Genomic DNA, 22017 nt, shown 5'->3' on the forward strand with positions numbered 1-22017 from the left:
CTTAAATTAAAAAAAAGATAAATATTAAACACGCATTTTTTTCTTGCATAGTAAAGTAATTGTATTTTTTTTATTTGCTACACAGCCATATAATACGACAAATCCCTAACCTTAAACACCCAGTCGTTCATAAAAGTTGAAGGTGGTATAGTACTATAGTAATAGAGCAAGTGCAGAATCACTGGAACGATATTGGTAGCTTGAAAGCATTTAGCACGGGGGCCCTTGAAAGTGTGGGGCCTGTAGCATTTGTAGCTAACTTTTGCTACGAGGATAATCCGGCACTGGTCTACACCATATCTTATCTTCCCTGGATGTGTGCAACTGCGTGAGGTGCAAGCAAGCAGACACAAAAAAGAATGGCCTGCGTGCGGAGGAATTCATTACGTTTAAAAATCGCTTTTTTATTTTTTAAAAGCAGGCCACTGAAATTTTAATTGGAAACTTGGCAATCACGGGGTCGCAACAGAGAGCAATGATTTACAACGGCGTATTAGCGTAATGCGGTCGTACGTTTTAATACCGTGAAAGGAAAGGTGTATATTGAAATGTTATTATGGTAAGTAAAGAAAAATAGTGCCAGTTAAGTGAATTACGTTTTCATTACGTTTCATTGCAAGTGTATCTTTTTTCGGGGGTATTTTTTTTATCATTTCAAAAAGGGATTATTTTATAATAATGGCATTATTTTACTTTGTTTCTCATTTTATACTTTTTATACATTTTTTAAGCATTAACTGATTCCGGTTTAATCAATTATAAGAAAATGTTCATTACCCGTGAATTTTTTTTTTTTTTGCATTTTAGTCATGCATTATGCATTCGGCTAGAGCTGCGCGTGTATGTGCGCCCTGTGATTCAGTCTGCCGGAGAGTGGGCGCTACATTCGCAACGTAACTTCCCATCGTGCAGCAGCCTTCACGGGTGACACTGCAGAGGCAACACGGTGGTGAGATGTTCACTACCTCGCACCGGTATGCAGGACGCCGTGGGGTCGATCCTGACCCTGATGCCTGTATATTTGGAGTTTGCGTGTCTCTCTCCCTGTGAGTTTAACATAGAGGCAGTTTATACCAAAGGTCACAATCGCACGACGATGATGACTACGACAAAGTGTCCGGACCGTATTTTCATTTTGACGACTTGGCACAACTTTTTGGACAAAAGGGACGACGGAAAAACCTTCGAGGGGAAGTAAAAAAAAATGAAATTACTGACGGACAGAAACCTTGGACAACAGCACGCAAACCGTGCCCCCCCCCCCCCAAAAAAAAAATGTGAAGTGATCGTTCAGAAACGTCAGGGCCAAACGGAGGTCACGTGACCTTCACGGTGCACGCTGGAGAGTAGAAATTCGTTCCACGGGCTGTGGAAGCTTTCGGAGCTGTTGGCGAGAGATGAATTCGCGTGCTGAGTAAGTGCAACTCGAAAGAGCACTGGACGCTTTCATCGGCCACGCTGCCTAACAATGTAGTGCCCCAAAACATTTCTGGAATGCCCCCATCTTTTTTATTATCACACGCTTTTATTTAACTCTGTCTGTTGTTGTTGTCGTATCCTTAAATCTTGTAACTCACTTTTAACTCACTTCCCAATGTAATATCGACTGCAAACTTGGTATACTTATGTCATACTGATGACAATACTATATTCTATCATGAAAAATAAAAAAATAAATGTTAAAGATCTTTATACACGCTTTCTATGAACTCACTCTGTTGTTTTTGTTGTATCCTCAAATATTGTAACTCAATTTTAACCCACTTCCCAATGTAATATGGACCGCAAACTTAGTATACTTATGTCATACTGATGACAATACTATGTTCTATTAAAAAAGTATTTTAAACATAATTTTTTACATGTTATGTCTCGGCTTGAGCCTAATTGTCCACGCTCAACTAACATTGGCTGTAAATCACCACAGCCCCTTAAGTTATGGCAAGCTTTGCGGCCTCTTCCTGGAGTCGTGAAGTTCTGCCATTACTAGTAGGGTACATTTAATTAAAGCGTGTTTAAAAAAAAAATGTTAATATTATTTATTTAAAAAATATTTTGGTTTTTTTTTTCGATTTAAAAAAATACATTCCAGTTGCGCTATGTACGTCAAGCCACGGGACGATGAAATATACATTCGGAACTCTGCAGGGAACCATGCCTGAACAACGTGTCAAATAATTGCCCTGGAAGTTGATCCTACAGAACTACTTCTGCAGTCACACCTTGTGCATGCCTTGCCAAGAGTGGTGGTCGTATATCCATCGATGTCTAAGTCTGAGAGCTGGAATCTCACCACGTGAATGACGAACGTGTTTTAATGTGCTGAGTTATTTTTGTCTGCATTCATTGGTGACAAGCCTGAGATAATTATCAACTCAATAAACGCCTCCCTCTATATGAGTATGTGGGTCTCTATGCAAGTCCATGATTCTCTATGTAAGTCTCTGTGTCTCTGTGTAAGTCTATGATTCTCTATGTGAGTCTATGGGTCTCTGTGTAAGTCTATGATTCTCTATGCGAGTCTATGTGTCTCTGTGTAAGTCTATGATTCTCTATTTGAGTCTATGTGTCTCTATGTAGATTCTCTATTTTAGTCTATGGGTCTCTATATAAGTCTATGATTCTCTATGTAAGTCTATGATTCTCTATGTGTGTCTATGGATGACCGGCCTAAGACAAACAACTAACTTTACGCGAGAACCTGGTTTCATCACAACTCAGTCTAGGCGAGTCTGCGTATCTCTGCACAAGTCTATGGGTCTCTATGTAAGTATATGGCTGACTGGGGCCGAGAAGCCCGCTTGCATCACGGGTGAACCCAGGATCTTAGCGCTGCTGGCTCAATACCCTGCCCTCTGGGGGCTACCCAGCCACCGTTCCAATTGCCTGTATTGAGAGCGAGAGGGAGCTCGGAGAAGTGTTGACTGACCTATAGTTGGATATGGTATAATTTTACACTGCAAGGCGAGTGTTCGTGGATGGATGGCGGCTGAGTGCCCTTTGAGTTGTGTTTGCTTCCCCCCTGCCAACACATCCCTTGGTTTGTTGTCTCGCAAGCTGCCTGTGGCTATGCGCACCCACTTTGCAGTCTGGCAATGTCACAGTGAGACAAGCCTGTTTGGCACTGCACTCCGTGGAAAACTCACCGAGAGGTTCAATGTTAATACAATATTGCTGCGTGCGTGTGCGTGTACCGCCCTTTTTCCAATCCACTGCTGGATGGATGAGGGCTTGCCCATGCGCTGACCAGTATCAACCCTGCTCAGCTGCCAGGATATCATGGGGTGGTGCATTCTGCAGCGATTTCATCAAAGGCCTATTTCTGTGAATGTACAAAAATGACTTTTCAAACACGGGTGAAAGAACTCTTTGCAAAGCGCTACTTCGACACGTACAGTAAGTAGTGTGAAATAATATCAATAATTAAGTCACCTCCCATTGCCTGGCTGCCAATCCATTACACTGGCCAAAAATAAAAATCATTTTTTTCTGGCCTGGACTTTTGCAGCTGGTTTAGACTAATTTCAGGGTGCTGATTCCAAATCTGATCTCAGATTTGCTCTATCACATCATTTTTATGTTATCAGCATACCCCATTTTCATTGATTTTACCCGAAAAAAACCCTGTCACTTATGATTGCAAGTTGTTGCGAGTCAGTGACTGCTTTAGTGTTAAAATATGGTGCTGTATTTTTAGGATAGTGTATTTATAATATCAATTTATGTAGATTTCCACATTTATTTAATATTTTTCTTCTGTAGTTTTTATTGGAAATGCAATATTTGATATCTCAAAAACCTGATGTGATAGACAAAAACTGATGCCAGATTTGGAATCAGCACCCCAAAATTACATTAAAACCGTTGGAATACCTTATGCCAGAAAATGTGTGTTGACCAGTGCTATAATTGTTGGCCTCCCCCTTCACAAGACGTGCCATGTCTAAGCGCGCTTGATTTCCTTAAATAGTGTGGACGGTGCCTTTAACCTGCCTGCGTTCATCAATCCACGCATCCCTCCCTCCCTCTCTCTCTCTCTGCCTCTTCAGGGTAATTCCAGGCATGCATCTCTCCATGCTGCTCTGCGAACTTTTCCGTTCTTGTTTCGATATATATTCGACGTATTAATGACCGCGCGCCTGCTGCGGGGACGCCTGAATACGATCCTGTGAAAGATACGCAAACACATCGCAATCTTCTCACGGGACCGAAATGGCATGCGAGGCGGCTCCAAATAAAGAATGCGCTGGCGGTTTGTCGGCAAACACGCGAACGTGTCCACGCATCCTTGCGATGATATAGATTTTCTCCATGCGTTGCAAATGTGTAAAGAACCCTGATCAATAGAGTGTTCAATAGATAATTATACACAGCGGCAACTCGACGATTTGAGGAACGGTGCGTTATGGGTTTTGAAATACACAAACATAAAAAAACACAACAAATATGAACACAACGGGGCAAGGGTTTCGCAGCTAATGAAACACATTATATTATTTGATCAACTTGTAAACGCAATTAAGCACGATACGCTGCGAGGGAATTACAAATCGGCGGCAGAAATATCAGGCAAAGGTCGTCAACAAATGCGTGAGCACTCGATGCTACGCCGGGACATTTCTGCTAATCTGCATCGCGGGCTAATTGCTCGCATCACGCCAATTAAGGGCAGTTGCACACGGATCGCCGTGCCAATTTGCAGCGCCCTAATCGCATTGCACACGCACGGCGGAATGTGCACGGCACTCCCGCTAAAGCCCCCCCCCCCCCCCCACGTGCCTGGCCAACACCACGCCCGGCCGCTTTTGTCTCCTCCGAGTGTCGATATTTTTAGACACCGCAACCAGGTACTCATTTGAGGCCGAGTCGACCTAGGCGAGGCCCAGGACCGGTTCGTAGCGCAGTGCGTTAACCGCTGCGCCACAGAGCATGGGCCAAATGCGACCGGTTACCTCATTTCAACTCAAGGCTGCAATTGGAAACGGCCCGGCTATGGTAATTTCCCATCCAAATTATATTAATGAACTTAATCGACTAATTATATTCAATGGGGGGGGGGGGGGGACGGGGGGGGACAAGCTCTCTAAGTCAAACGCAAGCCAACGAAGTAAAAAAAAACTGAACTCTGATGACAAGTGGCTTTAAGCAACGCGACTTTTTGCTGCGTAATAAAAGCACAGAAGAAGCTTGCTTGTGATTTGTTACAATGTGCAGACGCAACTTTGTTTTCCGTCGCCTTCCAACTCGCGGGTACAGAACGCCTCTTGGATTTAATCACAGACACATTACATACAGATTCACAAATCGCCCTTCTCTCTCCCCCACCTCTAGCCCCAGCCTCTCCACGTCCTGTCCACCCAGCAGACTCAAAGGGCACACCACAGTTGATCGATACATGTGCTGCGTGTGTGGTGGGGTAAAGTGTGGGCTGCTCCCACTATACTCTTAGGTTTTTTCGGTAAAGTCACGTGGGTAAAAAAATAAATAATATTTTTTTTTACAATATTAATAATAATAGAAATAAAATAACAAATCACGACGTTTCAGAGGCAACACAAGTCTCCGTCATCAGGTGGGACCGTCACAGCTAGATTTACTGTAGCCAGTGAGGCACAATTCCCCCCCCCCCAAAACACGTTCCATTCATTGGCTGCCACATTCAGATAAGCCTTTCCCCCCTCCTCCCCCCTTAACTTGTATTTAAGGGCTTGTCTCTTGGAATTTTGCCTCACTTGATACAGTAAATCTAGCTGTGACGGTCCCACCTGATGACGGAGACTTGTGTTGCCTCTGAAACGTCGTGATTTATAATTTTATTCCTATTATTTAATTTTTATTCTTTATTTTTTACCTACGTGACTTTACCGAAAAAAACTAAGAGTATGAATCCTTGCAGTCACGAAAGCTTCAAATCTAGAATTGCTCCCACCTTCATCGAAGACGCCCTGCCAACAAGGAGGATTTGGCCATCGACTCTCCATCTCGCATAGGAGGCTCGCCTCTAAGTCTGGGGTCCCTTCCGCCGGCAGTGGCACGAGGAATGTGCCCGTTGGCCGCATTGGGAGACGTCTGGATTGATTGCACGTCCAGTGTGATAACCATTACACAAAATGCAGCAACATCCTTGCACCGCACTCTATATAAACTAAAGACGACGTTTCGTATTACCGGGTGAGCACCACTGAGCTACTGAGCTCTCTTTCAGAAGCGAACTGGCCACAAATGACAGCTCAACGAAGTGGCTTGGCGCGTGGAAATTTATCGCAGCCGAATAATCTAAACGAGTGATTCTAAATGTCGAGGGAAAAATCGGGGGACCCGGAGAAAAATCCACGCTACCACGGGGAGAATATGCAAACTCAAAATACACAGGCGTTAGGATTGAACTGACAACCTCCTGTATACCAGGCGAGGTAGTTAACATCTCGCCATTGTGGCGCTTGCAAAGGCCTTCTGCAGTACATGACATCGTATACAGTAGAGCAATAACAATACACCAGAGTACTTCTAGATTTGAAGCTTTCGTGACTGCAAGGATTCACACTCTTTGGTTTTTTCGGTAAAGTCACGTAGGTAAAACAATCAATAAAATTAAATAAATGAAAACAACTAAATTAAATCACGACGTTTCGGAGGCAACACAAGCTTCCTTCATCAGAGTACATTAACAGAAACAGAAACATATATACTCTAATAGCCGTGTTGGCCTATTTTCATAAATCCTGATTTTGTCATTTCTGAAAGAAAATGTAAAATCATAATCACACGTGCAATCTTCTTTGTTCCCCCCCCCCCCTCCAACAAAGCGTGCTTTGCACGTAAGATATGGTCATCATTACCATCATCCGTATGTTGCTATGATCAGCACGGCCCAGTAACCGTCATTATTATGGGAAGAAATGGTGCCACCCAGGATAACCACGGTCCCTCCCTCTCTCTATTAACTGCGGGAGGAGTGTCGCATACAAATGAAGTGGCACAGAGCGTTTGTCGTAAGTGTTTGCACGTCTGGGTAAAATCTCCAGTAAAGGGGCCTCTCACTCTGGCCACCGTCTCAAAGCGTCACCACCTGTGCCGGTGCACCGCCAAGCCTTGCTCTTGAGGCCAAAGTTATCGAACGTCTCGAGATTTGCAGCGTTCTTGAGATCACCCCAGCAACCCGGCGGGAAACGTCGGCACGTCATGCCGCGAACATGGAGGTACAACCGGAAAAAAACGCGCCTCGATAATTTCATGGCTCCGGGAAGTTGCGCCTTCTCCCTCCGCAGGTCCGCAACTTGTCACTGGGACTGCTGGACGCAGCTCCAAACGGGACTGATCGACCGTATTCATGGCTTCTGTAGCATCAATACAATGGGGACTCTTTTGGTCTTTTTGTTTGCTATCGTCTTTATTTATCATGCCGTTCCCTGACATTTCATTATTTACTCGCGCTCGCCCTACAATACGGAGTAAGTCGCCGGGGAATGATATCTCAATGGTCGGGCGATTTGTTTGTCTGGCTTGAGTTTTTTTCCTTCCTCCCGATTTCTGGCTGTCCACACTCCCTCCACTCTGTGTGCATGGGTACCGCACAGGTCATTGTCACAAACCCATCATCATCAGCTCTCCTGTTCCCGATGTTTCTTTGTGGCAGGTAGCCCGTAGTGTCGTGTTTCTCAATGCTGTCCCCGTAACACCCCACCCTCCCCGTCTCATCGCCCACGCCTTGATCCTACTGAAAGGTGGCAACTGCAGAAGGTTGCACGGTGGGGGGCGTCACAAGGAACTGGAGTTGAGAAACACCGCCACGGTGCTCAGACAAACTTCCAGCGTGCCAGCCTCGCCACACAGCACGACCCCTTGTCCGTGTATAGTCCGTCCGAACATTCATACCGAGCTCGCAATCAGAAAGGTTGCGAGTTCACATCCTGCTTCGGTGATTGACTCAGCCCATCGTCCCTTTGGGGGTCAATTAAACGAGTGCCAATTAGTGGGGGAACTCAACGGGGTTGTCCTCTCGGACAAAAAATTATCGGCCCTGGCATAGGAATGTGGAATTTTCACCACTGGCTCAGGGCTGTAAAGAATAGATGAGCACCACCTCAATGCACAGTTGAGAAGGAAACATCGCAGTCTGTTGACTCCTCAACACACTGCACCGAAGCTGTCCAAGTATTACGATCTCCACACCTGCAATTGGCCCACCTTTTCAGATTTACCTCGGCTACCTGTGAACTAATGGATCTGAAAAACCACTGTCTCGAGCAGAAACATCATTGGGCTGCGCCGCAGTGGAAATGGCAAACTGTCAACATGTTCGTCAGCAACACTTGGGAACAAATATTTAATAGGCGACATTTGGGGCAATGGACCTTCATTGTGGCAGAGACAGTCCGTCGCTGTCGACATAAATAATTGCCGACGTTTCAAGCAATGTCCCTTCGCCTGCTTATTCTTCTTCGTTCATACGTCTGATGCAGATGCAGAACAACGGCCACAATTTCACATTCAGGAGGTCAAGCCCAGATAACTGCGTCAGGAGACAGCGGAGTGCGTCATCGTTGTGATGATGAACTCCTTCGCATTTGTGGATGGGGGCATTGCGTCGTGAAACGTTGTGTACGGTCTGTTCTGGATTAATTTTTTATTTGCCAATGCTGTGAAGTTAAGAGTCATTGCCCGATTACCTAATTGTTTCCCCTTTAGGGGAGTGTAATTGATGAATAGTGTTGTAATTTTACCGTTTACAATTTCATCTCTCCCGAGCCAATCATTCGTGAAACAGATTAGAAATAAAAATGTTCATAGTATTGTTCATCTGCTTATGCGTTAACGAGTCTTATTTTCCGACACGTTCGCAGTCTCTCCAACCATTCATTTCTTGCTTCGTGGTCTTGCTCTTGATAGAGTCTCCCCGTGGTTGCCTCGAGGCCTCAGCTGGCGGGGTCTTGTGTCGTGAAATATGGGGTCGTGACACATTCGCAAAGGCCCCTTCGGGACGCTTGGCCACGCTCGATTATCAGAGTGGGTGGTGATTTTGTTTGGCGTGACGTGCCCTGGCCCGACAGCTTCGTGCGTGGGAATTCGCGTTTACAGAATTCTAGTTCCTCGCCCAAATGCGCTGAGAGCTAATCATAGAAATCCTCATAGTCGTCAATCATCATCATCAGCAGCAGCAGCAGCGGCGATGAACTATCCACCGCTAGATGAAATCCCCCCCCCCCCAAGCCTTCGCCGTCCATCATGCGACATGACAATCCATCTCCGTGGTGGACTTTATTTGGCAATCACCGCGTCGTTCATCTCGATCACCGGCCATCATTACTTCGAGCGACGCGTCCCGCCCAAGGCCACTTACTTTTCTTAACAGTCAATGCGACAACACCTCTAATCCACGTTAAAAAAAGAAGATGCATAACCCATCGGCCCTATGGCCCTCTGGTCGTGCACAATTCCAACAGCATCGGTTCAGTTCCGAGTAAACTCTGGACCGCTTTCGACATTCAGTGTCTCACCAGCAGCCAAGCGTGCTGGAATCAATGCTGGCGAACCGCCAGATGTTCAAGGCAAGGACTCTCTCGTGAAGTGGGAGACAAGAGCAGGTCGTGGCGCTTTTAAAAGAATTATTTTATGAAAGGAAATCGGCGTATGAATGTACGTAACGAAGAAAGGCTATTTAACGGGAATGGAAACACTTTCCAATTACGCGCGGGCGCCGATACCGTGCACGATTTTCCAGGAAGAGCCTTCCATTGAGCTCAGCCTGCGACTCGCACTGCCGTGCTACAGGCAGGTGCGAAGAGAAGCGAGGAGGAATAAAGGGACACTGGGAAAATTGCGAAATGAAAGAACGCGGAAAGTCCATCGTTGCGGAAGAGAGAATCTTATCGGAAAGGTTAAGGGAAAAAAGGTGGGGGCGGCGGCGGGGGGGGGGGTGCCGCGTGTTTCGTTTAATCAAGAGCCGAGACCTAAAACATATTGAAAAGTCAAACGAGAGGCGGCCACAGCTCTCGTGAGACAACTCTGTGCGAATTCACGCTTTAGTCATCAATCAAGAAAAGGGTGCCTTAAAGGTGCGTGGTTTCACACAAACATAATGGTCTCCATATAGCCTCACAGAAAAAAAATGTTGGGGGGCACCTTTTTTGAGGCCTGCAGGGTGCGGCGTGGCCAGCGTCCCACGCCCGGCCGCCTTTTTCTCCACCAGCGCCGACGTCGACGTGGCGAGCCGGGCGCTCATTTAATTTTCATCTGACAAGAGAAACTCGTTGCACCGGAGGACCCAATTCAATCACGGCAGGGCCGAGACTCAGAATTGAACCCCGTCTCTTGGCGGTACCCGCCCGCCGAGTCAACCGAAGGGATCCCGAGGTATAATTCCCACTGACGTTAGCCGTTGGCAGGATACGAACTCGGGTCACCGGGTTCATCGCGCAGCCCGTCAACCGATGCGGTGCCGTCTCCCTCTTTGCAGTGGTGGATGCGAGAAAATTGGTATGGTATTGATATTTACCACGGAAAAAAATATGTATTTCTTTGTAAGAACTGCCCAACACCGTAAGATGTTTCTTGGCCTCGGCTTTGCCCTATTGTGTGTGTGTGGCTTCACGCACAGACACACACACAAGCGCCAGATCCCGAACACAGACCGCGACCAAAAACCTCGTAGCTGAGATTCCACCGTTTGTTTCATGATTGTCGTTGTTATGATAGATACGCCAAAACGCTCGCAGGTGCGACAATGGCACGCGACGTTTTTGGCGGGCCAGCGCACGGAAAATGATATCTGCGCGGCAGCGGTTCTGAATTTTTTTTGACAAAAGCCGTCTTGGCACGGGGCCTGCGCCGCTGATGTCTAACCTTAAAGCTCGCCAGCTCTCCCTCCTAAGAGCCTCCATCCAAGATGTCATCACGTTGTGTTGACAGCGCGAGCAGTAATGGGTGGGTGGGGTGAAGATGGTCGTGTGAGCCAGAGCTAGGTGGGTACAATCAGCAGTCGTAATTGGATTTAAAGCTTTCGTGACTGCAAACTCATAGACTCAGAGACCCATAGACTCACACAGAGACCCAGACACTAACACAGAAACCCATAGACTCGGAGATCCATAGACTCACACAGAGACTCATAGCACTGGCTTCCAGTAAGATTTCGCATTCAGTATAAGTTAGCCATGCTGGTCTGTGAAGTACTGCTCGGTCTTGGACCAATATACCTCGGGGCCCCGACTGATCTGCCACACGCCTGGAGTTCTTGCTCTACGCTCTTTAGAGCAGCACCTGCTACGGCTACTCTCCCAGCCTCTTCTTTTTGCTCGCCGCTGGGTAGGCGTCGGGCATTCTGAAGCGTCGCCCCAAGGATATGGAATACCTAGCCGGCGGTGATCAGGCACGCTGGAAGGCCTCGGTGTCTTTCGGAGGGAGTGCAAGATTCACTGTTTTCTCATGGCTTTTACTGGAATGTTCTTTTAGTTTGTCTTTGCATTTTATTTAGCGTACGACATTTTGATACCCCCTTGAGCGGAGGTGATATTACATTTAAAATAAATACGGTTCCGGGTAAATAAAGTTACATAGACCCAGAGACCCACAGACTCACACAGATATGCATAGACTCACGGAAATACCTATAGACTAGCACAGAGACGCATGGAATTAGAGACCCACAGATTCACAAAGAGACTCATAGACTGACACAGAGACCCATAGCATCACACAGAGACCCATATAATCACACAGAGACCTTTAGACTCACACAGATACGCATAGACTCACGGAGAGACCCATAGACTAGCACAGAGACGCATGGAATCAGAGAGCCATAGACTCACAAAGAGACTCAAAGACTGACATAGAGACCCGTTGAATCACACAGAGACCCATATAATCACACAGAGACCTTTAGACTCACACAGATACGCATAGACTCACGAAGAGACCCATAGACTAGCAATTCTGGGGGTCCCCATTCGATGATGCCCGTCCTGCCCATTGTACAGTGCGGTTTGTACCTGGACCACGTGTGCGCTGTGCGTGTTGCTGGTGAACACGCGTGTGCCCCCGGCTGGCTTGCAGTTTGACACCGCCAGTGCTGCCCGAGGACAGGGCTCTCCTTCCATGGGCAGGGCTCTCATGGCAGCCTTGCCCTCATCGCCCATGTACCTACACACGCAGGTGGGTGGGGTGGCAGGGGGGGGGGGGGGTACATGCAGAAAGGGCACCAACGTTTACATAAGTGTAAAGAAAGAGAAAGATCGGTTTAACACGTTGGCTTTAGCGACCAATAGCATCCATGATACGAGTATTTTTGGGGGTTAGATCGCGTAAGTATATGGAAGTGTCGTTAAACCCGCTACCACCCGACACAGGCAACTAGTAAGGTTTGTCACGTAAACAGAACGTGCCAATTCGTCACTTGTACAGCAACACCGGCTGTGTGTTGGAGTGCATTGCAAATGTTGCGGCTTTGGCCACGTTACCTGACAAACCTTACTAGTTGGCTGTGTCGGGTGGTGGCGGGTTTAACGACACATTTATATATTTAAGCGATCTAACCCCCCCAAAAAAGATGTGTATTATGAAAGAGAAAGATGTCTCCTCCCCCCCCCGTGTAGCTTTCGTAGATTTTTGGCGCAAGTGCCGTTGGCGAGTGCATGTGGTAACGGCGGCGTGGCACGCGAAGGGGGTGGTGTGGCCGGCCACCTTTGTCTTCCCAATGCTGATGGGGTGGGGGGAGTTGGAGTTCCCTCCCACAACACACAATACCGGGTCCGGTGTGTAAACCGATGTTCAAAACACAAACATGTCCCGTGGAGCCTACGTGCAGTGTTGGCATACACATTATACACAAAGCGCTTGCCACAAATGATCCACAATACCTTGCTTATTTCGAGGACCATAAACTATCATCACGCGAACTCCGCTCATCCTCTCAGCGGCTTTTGGCTACCCATTGAACAAAGGCGGTGGTCACCGCATTGCTCGCTTTCAGGTGCGCTTTTGCGGCCGTCTGGAACGCTCTTCCTTCCAAAATTAGGAAGCCGCTGCAGCTTGGCACTTTTAAATTATCTAGATAAAAAAGTCATTCTTTAAAACTGCTTTTTTGTGTTTAGTTTGCTATCCTCCCCCCGCACCTCCGATCAGCACAGTTGGCTGCTTGCGGTGCGAAAGAAGTTCAACGCACGTGCGTACTAAAGTCCTGTTAGCGAGCACCCATCAAGGCCAGCACGGCGAACGTAGCGGGTGGTGTGATTGGCATCACACACACGTGCGTCTTCATTCCCCAGTGGTGCATGTTTACGCGTCGCCTGAGGTCCTCGTTTAGAGGCTGAGCCGACGTAGGGAAGGCACAGGACTGGACGATGAAGCCGGAGCAGGCGGCCGTCCCCCTCTGGCCTTGTGGTCGCCGTCGCCACTCCCTGGATCCATCAAATCGCCGGTGACTCTGCTCCGACCGTCACTGAGACTCGGCGTGAGGTCGTGCACAGAGGTCAACGCGGACCATCAACGCAGAACCCTCAGCTGTCCAAGTTAAATGGTTTTAGCCACGGCCGGGAATTGGGCTTGCAGCGCAGTGCGCTAACCACTGACGCTAACCTCTTACCGTATACGTACACACGCAGCAAACATTGTCTGCCACCCGTCGTTCGCCACTTAAGTGGCCGTGATGTTACCACGGCGCTTGTTGCCAGACGTTGGGGCCACGTGAAATGTCGAAGGCTCGGTGGTAGGAGGTCACGGGAAAGACTCGGGTGCTATGGGTTGACTGACTGAAATGACGGGCAGATGCATCAGCTGTGCTCCCCACTATGACAACTCGCCCAACGCTCGGCTCATTGTTGTGAGCGTCGCTCACCCCCCCCCCTCCGTTTTTGTCAATCTTGACTCTGCTGGTACTGGTCATCAGCAAGTCCTGTCAGCTCCAAATCTTTCCAGACCACATCAGCCCATCACCTCTGTAGCCCATGTCACACACAACGTAACCCCATTCAATATGGCCAAACATAAGCTTCTTGGGTAACCAACAGTGTCTGGGCACGCGGGCTTTGTGACCCAGCCAATGCAGCCTAAGCCTGCCGGCCAAGGAGCGAGCGATGGGACCGTGTCTAGATCTTTGCAGCATCTGGGGTGAGCTCAAGCAATCCAGCCTGGTTAAACCCAGGGTGGATCTGAGGCAGCCCAATCTGTACGGTTCAAACCGGCATAAGCACACACACACACACGGTGGGGGTGGGTGGATGTCGTGGGCTCAGTGAGGGATTATTTAAGTCGCTCTCGGCAGGAGCAGCCGGCAGACATTAACGCAAATCGCACTGGTGGACGCGACGCTTAGACCTGCCGGCAACTTATGACATTGGGACCGGGCAATCGGCATCTCTCCCAGGTCACGTGGTTGAGTTTTCAAGGTCACCTGAGGAGCGTTGCGGTGGGGGGTGTATGGCTCTCCTGGTGGGCACATCACGCTGTCGTCGTCGTGAAGATAATATTCCCTGAATTCGTATCACGTGGTCCTTTTCGAACTCGTTATTAGGCGTTTAGCTGTTTAACAAAGTGCAATTCCTAGCGGCGTAATCAAAAGTTGTCTCCATCGAGACGTTCAAGCTGTTAACGATCATAACACAATAATAATACAGATGCTGCGTATGAATAAATGTGACTGAACGACGATCAACTTTAAGCAACATGCGAGTCACAACGTAATGGCTTTAATCTACACGAGAAGTGAGTAGCAGCCATAAAAAAGCGTGGTTATTGGCGAATTAACAGCGACGGTGCAAGTGTGCACCGTTTGAGAGCAATGCGATGCGCATTAAATTGAAATGAGGCAGCAGCCCTGAATAAGTTTCCAAACGGAATAGACATTACGGTGTTCCTGCGTCAACGGGATATAAATTGCTGTGAGTCTCAACGATATATTATTCGGAAGTTCATTAAAATTAAAAAGAACTCACGCAACGTAACCTCAATAGACACAAAGCCTGCAACAACTTTAAACATGTTGTACATTAACAACGCTGGAACACATCATCCCTTTCAAATTTGTCTTTATTGCACACTTTCAAAGCTGTTTGGATTGACCCAGTTGCGGACAAAGTCACCAAGTTCCATCGAGCACACGTAGATGTAAAAATATATAACCACGGTGTGTTCCGTGCCTACACCATCGCCATGAACCCACAGAGTGTCATCACCCCGTTCCTCAACCCACGCATAGTCATTCACCAGATTTGCCACCAGATGACTTTCGTTTTAATCTAGGATTGAAGCTTTCGTGACTGCAGGAATTACTATACTCATTGGTTCTTTCGGTAAAAGTCACGTATGTAGAAATGTCGTGATCTATTTAACATTTTATTGTATTTCTACACACGTGACTTTTGTTCTGTTCTTCCCGTTTGCCGATAATAAAACGCGCACCCTGAATTTAGGAAAGAGGTTTCTGGATGTCGCTCCAGCCATCATCCAGGAACCCAGCTGGGGAACCTGAAATCCGTCCTCCCGGGAGAGAAGAAGTACCAGAGACGCCTCGACACGTGGCAGGGCCGCTGAGATGACTATTGTGTTCGATCAGGAGATACATTTGATGAGATGTCGTCCTTTTAGTTGCGTCTAAATAAAAATAGTCCCTGTACTCTTGGATCAAACCTCGTATATATAATATATACTAGCCTATAGGTCGTCCAAGGACGGGTGTATAGCAGTAAATCTGACATTGAAGAGAAAAGCAGGCAGTAAACTAATATTCAGTGCATCCATTGGTGTGCCATTTGTTATGACCGGTAACACAGACTTTGTTTTATTTCACGGTGATATCCCATGTTCATCATTGCGCCCTTATTCATTCTACGTCTCAACAAGGGTTACAGGGTTCGCGTGGCGTGAGGGTTCTGGATTTTTAATGAGGGTTAAGTTCTCGGTGAAGAGGCCCTCACCCATGTGGAGTGACGTCAACCGCTCACGATTATTAATGACAGCGTTACGGAGTGAGCGTGACATCAAGGCTCTGGCTTTTTAAATATTAATGATTTATTTGTTAACTTTACTTTCCGTAAAGAAAGGAAGCTACTTTTCCTAAACAAATTTTCGATTCCGTTCCACCTCCTTCATGCGGAGTGACGTCACCCGTTCATGATCATTAATGAGGGGGGCTGTTCGACGTGGAGTGACGTCACGCGCGTTACACACAGACATTCTTGGCTCATTAGATTCGTGATAATCGCTCTACTTTCGAACGTAGACGTGGGAGCATAGGAAGTGCAGTGCAACAATAGATTTTGCTGCACAGCCCCGTAGCCACCCTTATTACCGACTGGTGCACGTCAGTCACTCGTCTAAGCACCGTACAGGCCCAAATCCTGCTTAGCTTCAGGAATCTGATGAGATGGACACATACTGTGTGATGTAGCCATAGGCAGGTGCTGAAATAAGTCAAATAAAAACATCCTTCCGTCAGCTCTATCGTCCAGGTGGATTTGCTCTATCACCGTCATCGTCGGCATTTGCTCAATCCACTGCTGGATGAAGGCCCTCCACCAAGCCGCCCCGCCACCTGCTCACGAACGGACCTCATTGTTCCATCTCCATGGCGGACGCCACTCCTTGGGCGCGTTCCGCTCCTAGTCTGGGAGACAGTTTTAAATCCTCACCGTCGATCAGCGTTCCCATCTCGCCGTGACGTCGTCCCTGCCCATGCCCCCACTCACTTTGCGTCACGGTCTGAATTATGTCATTCTCAGCCTGCGTGCGTTCTCGAATCCACGTGCAGTTCCTCTTCCCGTCGCCCAAATGCATTTCCGCAAGCGTGCATCTCTCCACATTGCTGTGGGCATGTGCAGTGTAATTGCCAAACTCGATGGAAATTCATATTTAAAAAATTAATGGCAATACCATAGCGATGCAAATGAAATCTGTGTTCTCAAAGAGTCACCCACAGAGTACTATAAAATAATTATTTTCGCGAGTCATGAATACGTTATCATTGTTTATCTCTGAGCTTTCATCGTGCCGTCAATTCTTGAAGCAACGGTTTGATATTCTTTTTTTTAGCTTTCAAAATTAATTGCACATCGTGGAGTTGGAGAGACGGGGAGAGAAAAAGAAAACCTTCCACGGGATCATAATTTCATTACTATAATGCACATCGATAACAGCGCACGGCAACAACAACAATAATTACATTGTTTTTTTTTTAACATGAAAACAAAATCAATCACAACACAGGCAACAGAAAACCCCAGTTCATTATTTTTACGAGTTTCTCCATCGGCAACTGTTGGCAAACAATCCCTGCAATCAAGTCCTTGTACAGCTCACGTGTACAATTACTCCTCCCCTCCACCCGTCAAGAGAACGTCCATCACGGGGAGACGGAGCGATTAAATAAGCTGGTGCACCGGTGGATCATTGTTGCATCGCACGATTGTGGAAGGTGGTGGTGGCGGCTTGCGAAGGGCCACTTCATCCGGCAGTGGATTAACCGCGGCTGATGATGATGATGATGATCTCCCCCGTGCTTACAGTAAATTGAGTTGAGGTTCAAAACAAAGTATACTACCGTAGTTTGATGATGACAATTAGATGTATTAGGCAGAGAGAGAAATGGCAAAAATTGTGCAGGTAACTTCACTCATGCCTAGATGATAGCCTCTGTTTGCCCAGATTACAGCCTTCTCTGGTATCGCCCATATCCACACACACACGCGCGCGTAAATGTTTATTTATCACCGTGGTTGCTGATCAGCTGTCCCAACACACACAAGGCTGGTTTGTCAGGGCGACACAGCGGGTGCCAATGTGTCACCACCACCCTCCCCCCCCTAGTCTATTGTCGTCTCTCTCCACTGTCGTCTCGTAGCGAGATCAAGAATCTTTTTTGTACATCTCATGGAGTAGACGTTGTCGTTGTGCTCCATGGGTCGGGTAAACCGCTCCAGGGAAAGATGTTTTTATTTATTTCACAGGACATCTCTCTCCCCCGCCCCGCGCTCTCCCCACCAAAGAAAATCCTTCCAAGTTGCAATTTGATAGTTTACAGAATCGGGCGCACTTGGCCCACACGCTCTTCTATGACACTTTCCTGATGTCTAGAGGATGGTGCATGTCGTTATTTCATCTCGGTTGCCTTGCTGTAATACCTTGGCTTTCTGGCGTTTCTAAAAGTGTTTTAAATAGATTACAACGTATGCAAAACTCAGCTGCCCGGGTTTTCACCAGCTCCAAGTCGGGTGACCACATTACTACGAGTTTATATTTCCTGTGAAGTAAAGAATCGACTTCAATAATCGTCTTCTCACATGTAAGGCACTGGAATGGGTTGGCTCCTAAATATCTCGCCGATCTGCTCAAGTTGGATATTGCACTGCGAAAAGTTAGATCGGCTGATTCTGTTCCTGTCATAATTCCGAAGACAAGACTGTGATGATGTTACATGGGAGACAGGGAGCCTTCTGCTGCCAAACTCCACGATTATGGAATCCCCTTTCCTCGGTCCATTAGGGATTCTGATTCACGTATTAACACTCACCGATTTTTATCGCCGGCTTTCCCCGTAACTTTGGATTTGAAACCAATGTTTACGCATTTGCTGTTGTTTGATTTGATTACTCGGTTATTGATATAATTATGCACTATTCTCACAGTTTGTTCTTCATTGTATTGGCATTTTGAGTGAAGTTGGCATTGATATTATTCTTATTACCAGCTTTCGATTTCACTTAGATTGTATCTATATTTGTGAGTGCGTTTTTTTTTTAGATATTTCCTTGAGATATTTCTATATGAAAGGCGCTTCATCAAATAGAGTTTATTGTTATGTTCGTCACGTCACAGTAAAAGTTAGATGTGTAATTCTCAGAGATGGAATTTGGCCAAATTAAATGAAAATGTTATACGACGAGTTTGCTTGTGGGCATATCTGCAGCACTAAAAGGTATTTGTTTCTTGACTTAAAGCTTTCGTGACTGCAGGAATTCAAAGTCTTTGGGTCTTTCAGCAAAGTCACGTAGATAGAAAAATAATTTCAAAAATTACGACGTTTCGATCGCAACACAAGCAAGCAGGATAAACAGCAGTTATCCTGCTGTATTTTTTCACCTGAAGACGATTGCTTGTGTTGCGATCGAAACGTCGTAATTTTTTGTATAATTTTTCTATGATAATTGGTTTGTTACCCTTTTATCTGGCAACAAAACTGGCAAAGGAGGTTCCAAAAGACCCAAAGAGTATTTGTTTCTATACTTAATATGACCATAACATGGAAGTTCAACCTCTTAATACCCCACCCCCATACTCCTTAGGCTCCAGCCCTTCCTGATTAGACACCGACTCCTGACACAATCATCAGGGTCAACCGCCTCAATGTAAAATCGCAGCTGTTGCTCTACATCAACATCGGCCATACGAAGATGACGATGACGACGACGAAGAAGACTGACAGACGAGGACCTCTCCATCCTCTTTTGGGAGCTGCCCCTTCTTCGTTCGGGGAGCAGTGGCTTCGTGGCAACCCAACATGCCTCTTAGAGCAAAATAATAATAGTGATGGGCATTTTGTGCGTGCAGTCATTGGGTGGGCCCCCATGGGTGTGGAGGTACGAATTCTACAGAGGCAGCAGTGAGCGCCACGGTGGCGAGATGCTAACTACCTCTCCTGGTATACGGGATTGTGGGTTCGATCCCAACTCTGACGCCTGTATATTTGTAGTTTACATCTCTCTCTGTCTCCCTGAGGTCGTGTGGATTTTTTTCCGGGTCCTCCAGTTTTTCCCTCCACATTTAGAATCAATAAGCACTTAGAGTCTTTAGCAGCAATACATTTCCACGTGATAAGCCACTTTATTGAGCTGTCACTTGTGATTGCCAGGTCGCTTCTGAAAATATTCAGTGTGTCTCTTTGCTTAGTCATTGGTGACCATACTATAACCCCGTTAATTCACTACACTCGTAACTTCAGTCTGTGTGGGTCCGATGTCTCAATTTAAGCCCGTGGGACTCTATCTAGTTTTTAAAATAAATACATCTACAAGTTTCTACAATAAATTATGAGTGCCAGAACCGAGACCATCAACTCGCTGCATTTGAAAATCCAGTTTAATCACAAGTAGTTCAAACCCACATTCAAAACCAAAATCTCAGCATCGCCAATTCGGTGACCTTTGACCTCTGAACCACCGGGCCACCTCATAATGGGTTCTATCACAGTTACAATATAGAGAGTGGAATAAACATAACATGAGAAATAGAATCATGAATAATTCATACATCAAGCAGATAAATAAAAGGCAGGTTCATGCCGCAGCTCACATACCTTCAAGCCAGCCCTGATTATAGCCTTTCTCTCTGTTTCATCCATCCGGTCTCGAATGTTTATCCTTGATATGCTGATAAGGGCTTGTCAACTGATACATTCACTTGAACGTATTTTTCTTCTGACCTTTTTGTTACATTTATTATCTTACACATTTCCTAACAAACCCCCCAAAAGCATATATTACACACAACGAGCATTGATGCTGCGCTCTAAAAAGGCAAAAGTGTAACCAACGGATAGTTAGTTGGTCGGGGTTTTATTTTTCAAAGGATTAAAAGTGGATGAACGCCAGTGGCGTCCTAATATCTGGGTGGACAGAGGTGGAGGGGCTTGTGAGAAACTCGTCTCATTAGTCCCACGGTTTCAAAGGCCGCGCCGGGGAGATGGAACAAAACGGACGACCTCCCGATGGCAAAATCCGCCACCCGTGGCCAAGCTCCCCCACGTGGTACCACGAAGGTTCGATTCGTTGCGCAATGCATCCCGGGTATTTTACGGAAGAAATAAAAACGATCCGAACCTTCCGATCGCAATCCTCAAAAAAAACACAACAACGAAGAGGAGACCCGCTTTTGTCTGCATGCGTCGCCATACAGTATATGAGCGTTGAACAACGTCTAAGGAATGTAAAATGCTTTGCTGCTGAACGCCCCGTGTATTTACCTCGGTGGCGGGCGGCCCCTTCGAGCGAGCAGCAAGCAAAGGCTCCTGGGAGAAGGCTGCCTCCGAGATTTAATTAATTTGCTTTGTTTGTCCTCAAACTCCCACGTATTGGCCCCCAACTATCGGCCAAACTCCCCCATTATTGTCCAGCAACTTGCCCCCCCCCCGCCCCCGCGCGCGTCCGATTGGCGCGGTTGGCTACGTACGGCGTGAAATAAGTTCAACGTACATACGGACAGACATACGGGCGCGCGTGTGTCAAGTTCACATGCTATTTGAGCAGATAGGGCCGTTCTTGAAATCTCGGCTGATGTTTAAATGCGCGCGTGTAGAGCCCCCTTTTTTATCCACTGCTGGATGACGGCCTCCAATAAGCCTTGCGCGTCAGTGGGGGGTTACGTCGCCACGCTGGTGAGCGCAGATTAATCGCGGGAACATATAAGAAGAGTACAACAATTTATATGATTCAACTGTCCTCTGCTGCCCACAACGTAGCAAAGCTGCCTATGGCAACGTGGTGTGCATGGTGGTCACCCATCCAAGCACTCATCAGGCTCAACCCTTGCTTAGCTTCCGAGACCTGACAAGGTTGAGCACATTCTCATAGGCCGCGTATGAAAAATAATCTAATAGCTCAATGGGCTTTACCTGGTAAAATAAACATAGATTTTTTTGTTTGTTTGTGATTTGCTGATCTTTGCTTTGCTTTGCACTCCGATCTTGTTTTCGTATTGTTTGCCGTTGTAACTTTCTGACCCACCTCTCCTGGACATCTGTGAGAAAGAGCTTCATAGGAATTCGGATTTTTCCAGTATAAATAAAGATTTTGATTCTAATAGGCATCTGCATTCTCGAATTCGTGTTACGTCCAATTAGATTGGCCACCGTGGACATCTGGAATAGTGTCCAGAAATCTCAATGAGATAAATTTCATCTTATAACCGGCGCTACTGCAATACTCACAGATGTATCCATAGAGTGATACAGCATGAGATGTAAAACAAAAAAATATCCGAAGATGTAAAAAATATATACGCTGCTGGGAGGTGGAAATGTATCTTGCCACG

The 22017-nt window shown here is 46.7% G+C and overlaps 1 protein-coding gene across 2 annotated transcripts in view; it reads right to left on the reverse strand.

The window, feature by feature from the left end:
* The window catches only part of LOC144947902 (kelch-like protein 9), a 66438-nt gene that overhangs the window by 34640 nt on the left and 9781 nt on the right, over nucleotides 1–22017 (reverse strand). For both annotated transcript variants that reach the window (XM_078877292.1, XM_078877293.1), the window contains one exon: nucleotides 11991–12141. In XM_078877292.1, the coding sequence (XP_078733418.1) occupies nucleotides 11991–12141 (151 nt within the window). The remainder of the gene's footprint in view (nucleotides 1–11990; nucleotides 12142–22017) is intronic.

This window comes from Lampetra fluviatilis, chromosome 47, assembly GCF_964198595.1.
Source record: "Lampetra fluviatilis chromosome 47, kcLamFluv1.1, whole genome shotgun sequence".
Lineage (NCBI taxonomy): Eukaryota > Metazoa > Chordata > Hyperoartia > Petromyzontiformes > Petromyzontidae > Lampetra > Lampetra fluviatilis.